The sequence below is a fragment of the Ahaetulla prasina genome, chromosome 4 (assembly GCF_028640845.1).
Source record: "Ahaetulla prasina isolate Xishuangbanna chromosome 4, ASM2864084v1, whole genome shotgun sequence".
In the NCBI taxonomy this organism is placed as follows: domain Eukaryota; kingdom Metazoa; phylum Chordata; class Lepidosauria; order Squamata; family Colubridae; genus Ahaetulla; species Ahaetulla prasina.
The window spans coordinates 145668854-145681283 of record NC_080542.1 but is presented as its reverse complement, the minus strand read 5'-3'; the positions used below and the strand labels follow the sequence as shown (position 1 = coordinate 145681283).

The following is a 12430-nucleotide window of genomic DNA, read 5'->3' as shown; positions in this document are numbered from 1 at the left end:
AGAAGAAGAGGATGACTAGCAGCAAGTAGAAGTGGGTACCATTAAAAGACTTAAAGGACCAGGTTGGAGACAATCCATAAAGTTCATGATGTTTGGAAGGAAGATGACCAGCAACAAGGTGGATGGACACAGCAGTGACCTCTGCACCCTTTTAAGATCTGAAGAACCAGGCCATGAAGAGATCCTCCTGGAGAACATCTACATATAGGGTTGCTAAGAGCCAATATTGACTTGATGGCACACAAATCAATCAAATAAGTAACTAACTCTCAAAGCTATTGTGAAACAGAGTCGCTGATGAGGACCTTCCATCTGCAGTTGTGGCCACCAAGATGGAAGAAGAAGAAGCAAGGGCTCATTCTGATATTTGATATAGCTCCTTTTATCTGGTCTTAACTTGGTCTTCTTCTTACATGACCTTCCCAACTAGCAAACCCTGAGGATATCAAGTACAGGTAGTCCTCGACTTACAACCACAACTGAAGCCAAATTTTCTGTGGCTATGGGAGGCCATTCTTGAGTTTTGCCCCTTTTTACGACGTTTCTTGCCACAGCTGTTAAGTGAATAACCGTGGTTATTAAGTTAGTGACACGGTTGTTCAGTGAATCTCACCACCACCCCATTGACTTTGCTTGTCAGAAGGTCACAAGAGAGGACTGCAACAGTCATGGATGCATGTTGCCAGGAGTCTGGATTTTAATCACGAGACCCCAGAGACCACTTTAACAGTCGTAAATATGAAAAACGGTCATGTCATTTTTTTTCAATGCCATTGTAACCTCGAAGGGTCATTAATATGAATGGTTACAAGTCGAGGACTACATGACTCACTAAAGACAACCAAAGACGGAAAGGAAAACTATGCCCATTTGGGGCCAGGGGTCTTATTTTTTCCTACTCCAAATGCTACTCTTTCAATAAAAACTGCTTCCCACGTCCCCCTCCCTCAAATTCTGTCGTTTGATGCAAACTAAAAAGGAAGAATCTTCCTTCCCACAAGGAAGACGTGTAACCAACAATGTAAAGCATGATTGATGCTTGGAATTACTGTTGATTTTATTTATGGCCAAACGAAACTCTGGGTCCTTAGTACTCTCTGAGCTTGATTGTTTTCTTGTAAACGTTTCATGACTCAACTAGGTAATATCACCAGTGTTTTAAGGAAATGAGATTTGCTCTCACCTCTGCTTCTAGTACGGATGATGTTACCTAGTTGGGTCATGAAACATCTGCAATAAAATAATTAAGGTCAAAGAGCACCAACGACCTCACAGTTTTCTCCTCCTCCTCCACCTCTTCCTCCTCCTCCTTCCTCCTCCGCTTCCTACTATCCCCATTCCCTTCTAACACTGAAGGTGTTTCCTAGTTGGGTCATTTAATGCAAGAAAATTGCCAAACTCACATATCACTGAAAATTCGCCAATTTAATCCCAAACTCCAAATATTCTCTTCTAAAGAATCCTTGAACCCTTTATTTTTCCCACGGTATTTCATAGATCAAAATTGTGGTGTTTTTGAACATTTCTCAGTATACTTACAAGTAGATGCTGGATTCGTTGCCCCCAATATCTGGAGACTGGAGTTTCTGAACCAAGATAATGATGATGCCCACGAAAAGCAAAAAATTGATCTTGGAAATGGGGGAAAAGAAAGAAGAAATGGATCAGTCAATGATAAAGTAATTGGTGTCTTCCAATTAAAATAGCAAATTATTTTCTGTCTAGTAAACTCAATTTTTTCTGCAATCCACTCTTTGAAAGCCAATGAAATAAAATGTCAGAATATCTGCAACATCCTTAATGTGCGAAACAATCATTATTTTCTAAGGTATTCTACATGGAGGTAGTCCTTGACTTATAACAATTCATTTAGTGACCATTCAAAGTTACAACGGCAGTGAAAAAAGGGACCTACAACCAGTCCTCACAATTATGACTGTTGCAACATCCCCATGGTCATGTGATCAAAATTCAGACATTTGGCAACTGACTCATGTTTATGACGGTTGCAGTTTCCGGGATCATGTGATTCCCTTATGCAACCTTCTGACAAACGAAGTCAGATTCACTTAACAACCGTGTTACTGATTTAACAATTGCAGTGGTTTGCTTAACAACTGTGACAATAAAGGTTGTAAAATGGGTAAAACTCATTTAACAATTTTCTCAGTAAGCAACAGGAATTTTGGGCCCAATTGTGATTTTAAATCAAGGACTACCTATACTCCATGTCAGCATATTCAGTTTTCTCCTGCCTGATAGTCAAGAATTAAAATGAAAATACTGTTTCAAAGACTACAATTTTTTGCAAACATCTCTAAGTTTTCCAATTAGTTGGGACCCTACTGACCATGACACTACTTAATTGAGTATACTTCTAGACCCAAATTAAGCCTGGTATAGTTCTTCCAACCATTGGTGTTGTTATTTACTGATTTGAAAAAGGCTCATCTTGTCTCATGCATGAATGTGTCCAGTCTTATTTCCAGATGCATCAAATTTAGAAGATGCATTTTCTAACAGAATAACTAAATAACAAAGTTAGAAGGGCCCCTGGAGGTCTTCTAGCCCAACCCCTGCTCAAGCAGGAAACCATGTCAGACAAATGGTTGTCCAATATCTTCTTAAAAACCTCCAGTATTGGAGCATTCACAACAATACTGGAGTCAAGCTGTTCCACTGATTAACTATGGAAATTTCTCCTTAGTTCCAGATTGCTTCTCTCCTTGATTAGTTTCCATCCATTGCTGCCTTCAGGTGCTTTGGAGAATAGGTTGATCCAGTGGTGGGATTCAAATAATTTAACAACCGGTTCTCTGCCCTAATGATTTCTTCCAACAACCAGTTCACCAAACTGCTCAGAAGTTAACAACCTGTTTCTCCCGAAGTGGTGCGAACTGGCTGAATCCCACCACTGGGTTGATCCCCTCTTCTCTGTGGCAGCCCTTCAAATATTCGTGTCACCTCTGGTCCTTCTAGTTCATTAAACTAACTAGACATTCTCAGTTCCCACAATCATTAATTGTATGTTTCAGTCTCCAGACCCCTAATCATCTTCGTTGCTCTTCTCTGCATACTTTCTACGGTCTCAATGTCTTTTTGGGATTGTGGTGACCAGAACTGGACGCAGTATTCCAAGTGTAGTCTTAGCAGTGTGGTATAAAGTCACACCGTAAATTTTACCCCTGCTTAATTGTGGATTCATGCTGAGCTGTGGCCAGTGGCTGGACCGTCCTTATATCCTAATGGACTTACCATTATGGACGCCACAACTGGACCTTTGATTACCCACCATAAAGCAGTGTTGTCATTCATGTCCCAACAGCTGATGGGAAAAGAAGAAGGAAAGTCAAGAGGATTTAGAAATAAAATTAAAATTGCCTGCCCAAAACAAATACAGGTAACCGTTGATTTACAACCATTCATTTTGTGATTCTTCAAAGTTGCAATGGCCCTGACATATGAGTAGTCCTCACACTTACGGTGGTTGCAGCATTCCCCACGATCACGTGATCCAAATTTGGGTGCTTGGCAACCTGCGTGTATGGGATCATGTGATCACCATTCGTGACCTCCCAGCTTCCCTCAAGCAAAGTCAATGGTGAAAGCCAGAGTTGCTTAATGGGCATGTGATTCACTTAACAACCATGGCAAAATAGATTGTAAAATCAGGCATGACTTAACAACTGCTTTGCTCAGCAATGGAAATTCTGGTCTCAGTTGTGGCCGTAAGTTGAGGACTACCTGTATTTCTTAAAGGAAACCTGACCTTTATTCTTTGAAGGCTCACCTGAATCTTGGATACAGAATTAACTACATTCCAATTCTTTTAATATTAATTAAAACTCAGTTAATTCAAAATACAGATTTTATGAATTCCTTTCCTACTCATGTGTTTTATTATGCATCTGCTTCCTGGCTTCATAAATCACTTAGAAAAAGCAAAGTAGCGGTATCCAGATTACACATTCCAGATAGTCCTCAATTTACGACTGGTCGCTTTGCAACCATTCAATGTTACATCTTCCCTAGAGCTACCTACGAGCTGGTTTCAAAGTTACAACGCATGGTCACATGATTGCATTTTGGATAGTTAGTAACCAGCCCAGATTTATGACTATTTGCAATCACATGACCTCCATTTATGTCATTTTTTTTGCAGAAACCGATGTTTAATTCCGATTTCTAGAAAAAAAAAAACCACTGGATACAATGGATTCACTTAATTATCAAGTCATTCGCCTAATGATTATTCAAAAAAGTATGTTGCTCCATGACTGATGACTGCCACAACTTACTGTCATAATTCCAAACTCAATTATGGTCGTAAGTTGAGGACTACCTGTATTCTTTATCTCTCTTTCTTACACATACACACACCCCCCCATGTTGACACTATAATGGGGAGATTAACGAAGATGTCACAATCATTTGATTAACCAGAATTGATGGGAATCGTGCAATCTTGATATCCCCAAAGCCTGAAGGACAGTGCGCAAAACTTTGCCGGGGTGACCTGCAATGATGCCAAACAAGGGGTGTGCCATGCCACCTACCCAATGTCATCGAAGTGAAGCCGAAGGACTGCCCAGACTGTGACACAAATGGTTGGAGTTCCTGGAAGAGAGAAGAGGAAAGTTTGATGGACAACCCTGGGACAGTTGGAAATTTACCACTCAAAAATGGAATTTAGGTCGGCGTTCACTGGCCAAATAACAATCATTGTGGATATTATTACTTACACCAGGTCTGCTTCTTTGGAGTAATGGATCCTTCCCAAGGATCTACCATAGCTACAGATAACGAAACGGCTAGCACAGGTAGTCCTCAACTTTTAATAACTGCCTTGCTTAGCTATGGAAATTCTGGTCATTCTGTGGCCATAAATTGAGGGCCACCTGGACAGCAATGAATCTGCAATCCCCACTCAGTTCTAATACTGATAATGTAACCTAGTTGGGTCATGAAACATTTTCTCAGAACCCACCAAGGACCCCACAGTCGTCGTCCTCCTCTCTGCAAACCCCTCTCCCTTCTAGCACTGATGATGTTCCCTAGTTGGGTTACGAAACATCTGCAAGGGAACCACCAAGCTCAGAGAACACCAAGGACCCCACAGTCATCATTGCCTTCCTCCTCCTCCTCCTCCTCCTCCTCCTCCCTGCAAACCCCTCTCCCTTCTAGCACTGATGATGTTCCCCAGTTGGGTTAGAGAACACCAAAGTCCCCAAAGTCACAGTTGTCCTCCACCTCCTCCTCCTCCTCCTCCTCCTCCCTAACCCTAACCCTCCATCATTCCACAACCCCATCCTCCCTTCTAGCACTGATGATTTTCCCTAGTTGGTTTATGAAACATCTGCAAGGAAGCCACCAAGCTCAGAGAGCACCAAGGACCCAACAGTTGACCCCTGAGCTACACATGTTCTCTTCTGCTAGAAGCACTTACCCCAACCAATGATAGTGTACCAGTAGAAGTATCTCCTCTCTGGAAAGAAGGTTTCCACAAGTAACGTAAAGAGGTACAGCCCCTCAATAAAAAGCCAGAAATAGTTGGACATCACACAGTAGTGGAAGAAGACCATCACTGCTTTGCATTCCACCTGTGGAGGACAACCACCATATTAGCTTTTCCCTCAGATGAATAACTGCCATCTGTTAGACCAGGGGTCTCCAAACATGGGGACTTTAAGACTTCCTCTGCCAGGTTGTGGACTTCAAGTCCCAGAATTTCTCAGTCAGCAGAACTGGTTGAGGAAGTCTGGGAGTTGATGTCCATAGGTCTTAAACTTGCCAGGTTTGGAGACCCCTGTGCTAGACTATCCCTTCTACCATTCCTGGTCAAGATCTGTGCAAACTACTCATGATGAAACTATCAAGCAATCAAACAGTTGCTAGTTTGGCAAGTGTCTCTGTTAAGGACATTTCCTTGAGATATCCCATCACAATCTTTCTTCTACCTGCAGAACACAGCCAAGGAGTTCAGCCGCCTGTACCTGACCAGGTCATGGTCTTCTACACTGAACTACATCTTCCATGGTTCCCAGTTAGAATCCATGCTACCCAGGAAGTGGAAGTTGAAGCCCTACCTATCTGACTGGAGAAGGCAGCTCCACTGTGAGATATGATTGATGTTCTTCAAGAATTATAAAACCATAGATCACTCAGAATCAACAATGTCCAGCAGGGTGACATGTATTCCAAAATAGAACATAGAATAATAGGGTTGGGTGGGACCTTGGAGGTCTTCTAATCCAGCCACTTGGTCAGGCAGGAGACCCTGTACTATTCACCAGACAAATGGTGGTCCAATCTCTTCTTTAAAACCTCCAGTGTTGGAGCGCCCATGATTTATGGAGGCAAGTTGTTCCACTAATTAATTGTTCTCACTGTCAGGAAATTCTCCTTAGTTCTAGGTTGCTTCTCTTCTTGATGAGTTTCCACCCGTTGCTTCTTGTTCTACCCTCAGGTGCTTTGGAAAATAGTTTGACTCCCTCTTCTTTGTGGCAACCCCTCAAATATTGGAAGATTGCTATCATGTCATGTTCTCTTGTTAAACTAAACATAACCAACTCCTGCAATTATTCTTCATACATTTTACCCTCCAGGCCCCAGCCCTAATCATATTTGTTGATCTTCTTTCCACTCTCTCCAGAGTTTCAACATTTTTTTTTATATCGTGGCAATCAAAACTTCCAAGTATGGTCTTATTAAGGCATTATAAAGTGGTACTAACACTTTATGTACTCTTGAAACTATCTTTCTGTTGATGCAGCGTAGGTCTGCGTTGGCTTTTCTGGCAGTTGCCAAACATTGCTGGCTCATACTTAAATGGTTGTCCACTTGGGCACATAGAACCCTGTCACAGTTGAGCGACTGGGATTAAAAGATGTCATTTTTCTGCTGTCCTACACTGGCTGCCAATAATGGCTAGGAGAATACCATACACCATCCATCCATTATGAAGTATATAGTGAAAATGGCATCTAACCTATTACTTACAGGTATTTCCTTAATTTCTTATGACTGTAACTTGTTGTATCTCATGATTTATGTTGTTTGAATTTATTTAGTATCTTATTTATGCTGATTGCTTCAGTATCCTATGACTATCGCTAAGTGTTGTATCTATGATTTACAATTTAAGATGATTATCACCTGTTGCTTATACGTACACTGACCGCTTCCAGAAACAAATTCCTTGTGGGTGTCCAATCACACTTAACTAATAATTAATTAATTAATTAATTTTTTTTCTTACTTTACTTTCTTTTTTCTTTCATTCATCCATCCATCTGCTATATTATCTGTCACTATCACTCTATCACTCCATTTATCTACATCTATCTATCTATCTATTTATCTATCTTACATCTATCTATCTATCTACATCTATCTACCTACTATCATCTCTCTCTCTCTCCCCCCCCTATCTATCTAGCTATATTGTCTCTTCATCCATCTATCTATCTGTCTATCTATCATCTCTCTCTCTGTCTGTATCTCTATCGTCTATCAATCATCTATCTATCTATCTATCTATCTATCTATCTATCTATCTATCTATCTATCTATCTATCTATCTATCTATATCTATCTACTCTCTCTCTCTCTATCAATCTATCCATCATCTATCTCTCATCTATTATCTATCTATCTATCTATCTATCTATCTATCTATCTATCTATCTATCTATCTATCTATATCTATCTACTCTCTCTCTCTCTATCAATCTATCCATCATCTATCTCTCATCTATTATCTATCTATCTATCTATCTATCTATCTATCTATCTATCTATCTATCTATATCTATCTACTCTCTCTCTCTCTATCAATCTATCCATCATCTATCTCTCATCTATTATCTATCTATCTATCTATCTATCTATCTATCTATCTATCTATCTATCTATCTATCTATCTATCTATATCTATCTACTCTCTCTCTATCAATCTATCCATCATCTATCTCTCATCTATTATCTATCTATCTATCTATCTATCTATCTATCTATCTATCTATCTATCTATCTATTTATTTATCTATCATCTCTCTATCTATCTATCTCTCTATCTAAATTTAGCAGCTGCAGCAATAAAGTGCACAATGGGCCAAAACGTGCAGTTGCTGTTGTTGATTTGATTGGAGGGCGCTGGCTCCTGCGTGAGGCAATCTACCCTATGATTGGTTGCTGTGAGTATGAAAAGGGCGTTTCCCATTTTTCCCGCCTTTTTTCTTCTGCGTGTTCTGTACGTTGTTAATTTTACCTCATGATGTCCCTGTGTACCTGATTATCTTGCCTGCTGTAAACATAAATGTTAAATACATCTATTTATATTAAAACAAAAACAAAAAACGGGTTTGTCGTCAGTGTTTCTGATTTCGCCTGGACAGCTGCCATGCAATTCCTTGACAAAAAGACGTAGCTCTGCCAGAGAGCCTCGGGTGTCTGCAGAGAAGAGTCCAAAATAGTCAACCATATTTACTAGATCTTTCCAATAGAGTTGGCAAGAATCAGACACAAGATTCTCTAAAATACCAGCGGCCTCGGCCTGTCGGCATGATTTACCGTCGAAATAAAACAATGGTTGCTGTCTTGCTCGGCATACAGGACCCCGTCTTTAATGAAGACGGATATGGCACGCAGAATGAATGAAACAAAAAGATTCATGTGAATGAAATTCCGGGTGCAATGCAGTTTCCTAAGAGGAAAGAAAAAGAAAAAGGATTTTAAGAAACGGGGCGGAGAAAGATCGTGTTGCGTTTGCAAAGCATTCTCCGTACTGTCTTCCTATGTCACAACTGATCCCAAAATTTCCGTTGCTAAGCAAGACACTGGTGAAGGGAGCTTGGCCCCAATTTACGACCTTTCTTGCCAAAGTTGTTAAGTGAATCACTGCAGTTGTTAAGTTAGTAGCGTGGTTGTTGAGTGGATCTTGACTTTGCTTGCCTGAAGGTCGTAAAAGGGGATCGCATGACCCTGGGACACTGCAACCGTCATAACTCTGAGTCAACTGCCAAGCATCTGAATTTTGGTCACATGACCATGAGGATGCTGCAGTGGCCATAAGTGTGAAAAAAAGTCACTTTTTTCAGTGCCATTGTAACTTCTAAAGGTCACTAAATGAAGGGTTATAAGTGGAGGACTATTTGTACTTCACTGGCCTAAGTCTTGCCAGATAACTGTTTTAAACATAGATTGTCCTCGATCATTTCTTTATGACATGTCATAAATATCAAGCATGTGAACATATGAAACACACCATCCTCCTGTTTTCCCAGAGTCAACCAGGTGGCTTTCATTCCTAAGGCAAAACTAGAACTCACTATCTCCTGGTGATAGGCCCCAAGTACACGGGCTGGACTTCATACCTAAGGTAGAAATCGAACTCGCTGTCTCTTGGTGAGTGGCCCAAAGTTACCCAGCTGGTTTTCATGTCTAAAACAAAACTAGAACTCACTGTCTCCTAGTGATTGATTGAAAATTACCCAGCCGGCTTTCATGCCTAAAGCAAAACTAGAACTCATTATTTCCTGGGGATTGACCCGAAGTCAAACAGGTGGCTTTTCATGACTAAGGCAGTACTATTTATTTATTTATTTTATTTATTTAATCAAATTTTTATACCGCCCTATCTCCCGAAGGACTCAGGGCGGTTTACAGCCCGATAAAAATACAAATATAATACAAGATAAAACACTAATTAAAAAACTTATTTAAATAGGCCAAAATTTAAAATTACAATTAAAATGATAAAACCCCATTAAAATTAAATTTAAAATTAAAATTCTAGTCCAGTCCTGCACAAATAAATAGATGTGTTTTAAGCTCGCGGCGGAAGGTTCGAAGGTCAAGAAGTTGACGGAGTCCTGGGGGAAGTTCATTCCAGAGGGTGGGAGCCCCCACAGAGAAGGCCCTTCCCCTGGGTGTCGCCAGTCGGCACTGCCTGGCAGATGGCACCCTAAAGAGTCCCTCCCTGTGAGAGCGCACAGGTCGGTGAGAGGCAATCGGTGGCAGCAGACGGTCCCGTAAGTAGCCCGGCCCTAAGCCATGGAGCGCTTTGAAGATAGTTACCAAAACCTTGAAGCGCACCCGGAAGGCCACAGGTAGCCAGTACAATCTGCGCAGGAGTGGTGTCACATGGGAGCCACGAGGGGCTCCCTTTATCACCCGCGCAGCCGCATTCTGGACTAACTGGAGCCTCCGGGTGCTCCTCAAGGGAAGCCCCATGTAGAGAGCATTGCAGTAATCCAGGCGAGATGTCACGAGAGCATGAGTGACCATGCATAAGGCATCCCGGTTCAGGAAGGGGCGCAACTGGCGAACCAGGTGAACCTGGTAAAAAGCTCTCCTGGAGACGGCCGTCAAATGGTCTTCAAAGGACAGCCATCCATCCAGGAGAACACCCAAGTTGCGCACCCTTTCCATTGGGGTCAATGACTCGCCCCCAACAGTCAGCCGCAATTGCAGCTGACTGTACCGGGGTGCCGGCATCCACAGCCACTCTGTCTTGGAGGGATTGAGCTTGAGCTTGTTTCTCCCCATCCAGACCAGTACGGCCTCCAGGCACCGGGACAGCACTTCGACAGCTTCGTTGGGGTGGCCCGGTGTGGAAAAGTACAGCTGAGTATCATCAGCGTACAGTTGGTAACTCACACTGAAACCCTGATGATCTCACCCAGCGGCTTCATATAGATGTTGAACAGGAGGGGCGAGAGAATCGACCCCTGCGGCACCCCACAAGTGAGGTGCTTCGGGCTCGACCTCTGCCCTCCCGTCAACACCGTCTGCGACCGATCAGAGAGATAGGAGGAGAACCACCGATAAATGGTGCCTCCCACTCCCAATCCCTCCAACCGATGCAGCAGGATACCATGGTCGATGGTATCAAAAGCCGCTGAGAGGTCTAATAGGACCAAGGCAGAGAAGCAACCCCTATCCCTGGCCCTCCAGAGATCATCAACCAACGCGACCAAAGCCGTCTCCGTGCTGTATCCGGGCCGAAAGCCGGACTGGAACGGGTCTAGATAGACAGTTTCATCCAGGTACTGGGGTAATTGACGTGCCACCACACTCTCTACAACCTTCGCCACAAAGCGAAGGTTGGAGACCGGACGATAATTACCTAAAACAGCTGGGTCCAGGGAAGGCTTTTTGAGGAGAGGTCTCACCACCGCCTCTTTCAAGGCGGCAGGGAAGACCCCCTCCAACAAAGAAGCATTTGTAATCCCCTGGAGCCAGCCTCGTGTCACCTCCTGTGTGGCCAGCACCAACCAGGAGGGGCACGGGTCCAGTAAACATGTGGTGGCATTCAACCTCCCCAATAACCTGTCCATGTCCTCGGGAGCCACAGGGTCAAACAGTCTCAACAAGACAGCTCTCTGACCTCTCATTGGATCCACCCAATTTTGATCCAAGCTCTCCCGAAGCTGAACGATTTTATCGTATAGATAACCACTAAATTCCTCAGCACATCCCTGCAACGGGTCATCCCGCTCCCCCTGTTGAAGGAGAGAGCGAGTCACCCGAAACAGGGCGGCCGGGCGGTTATCTGCCAACGCAATGAGGGAGGAGATGTAGCAATGTCTCGCTTCCCTCAGTGCCACTAGGTAGGTCCTATTATATGACCTAACTAGTGTCCGATCAGCCTCCGAACGACTGGACCTCCAGGAACTCTCTAGGCATCTTCTCCAGCGTTTCATCTCCCTCAGCCCCTCGGAGAACCAAGGGGCTGGTTGAGACCTGCGGCGGGTCAGAGGCCGCAAAGGCACGACACGGTCTAGAGCCCCAGCCGCGGCAAGTTCCCAAGCCGCGACTAGTTCTTCAGCCGAGCCGTGGGCCAGACCCTCAGGAAACGGCCCAAGCTCCGTCCGGAACCTCTCCGGGTCCATCAGGCACCTGGGACGGAACCATCGTATTGGTTCCGTCTCCCTGCGGTGTTGAGCGGCGGTCCGAAAGTCTAGACGAAGGAGAGAGTGATCTGACCATGACAAAGGTTCAGTGACTAAATCTCTCAAGTTCAGATCCTTCAACCACTGTCCAGAGATAAAAATCAGATCCAGCATGCCTCCCCCAATGTGAGTAGGGCCATCAACTACTTGAGTCAGATCCAAGGCCGTCATGGAAGCCATGAACTCCCGAGCTACTGTCGATGACATGCCGGCCGATGGCAAGTTAAAGTCCCCCATGACCATAAGTCTGGGGGTCTCAACTGCCACTCCAGCAAGCACCTCCAGGAGCTCGGGCAGGGCTGCTGTCACGCAGCAAGGAGCCAGGTACGTGACCAGCAAGCCCATCTGACACCTATGACCCCACCTCACAAAGAGGGATTCACAGCCGGCAATCTGAGGCACAGTGGTCTCCCTCGGCTCTAGACTTTCTTTAATAACAACCGCCACCCCCCTAGAACTCACCATCTCCCAATACC

At 43.7% G+C, this 12430-nt stretch overlaps 1 protein-coding gene across 9 annotated transcripts in view; it reads right to left on the bottom strand.

Moving 5' to 3' along the window:
* Nucleotides 1-12430, bottom strand: part of ADCYAP1R1 (ADCYAP receptor type I) — a 187799-nt gene that overhangs the window by 88935 nt on the left and 86434 nt on the right. For all 9 annotated transcript variants that reach the window (XM_058181027.1, XM_058181026.1, XM_058181028.1 and 6 more), the window contains exons 9-13: nt 8572-8704; nt 5447-5600; nt 4557-4617; nt 3256-3325; nt 1540-1631 (exon numbers count right to left, since the gene is read on the bottom strand). In XM_058181027.1, coding sequence (XP_058037010.1) covers nt 1540-1631; nt 3256-3325; nt 4557-4617; nt 5447-5600; nt 8572-8704 — 510 coding nt within the window. The remainder of the gene's footprint in view (nt 1-1539; nt 1632-3255; nt 3326-4556; nt 4618-5446; nt 5601-8571; nt 8705-12430) is intronic.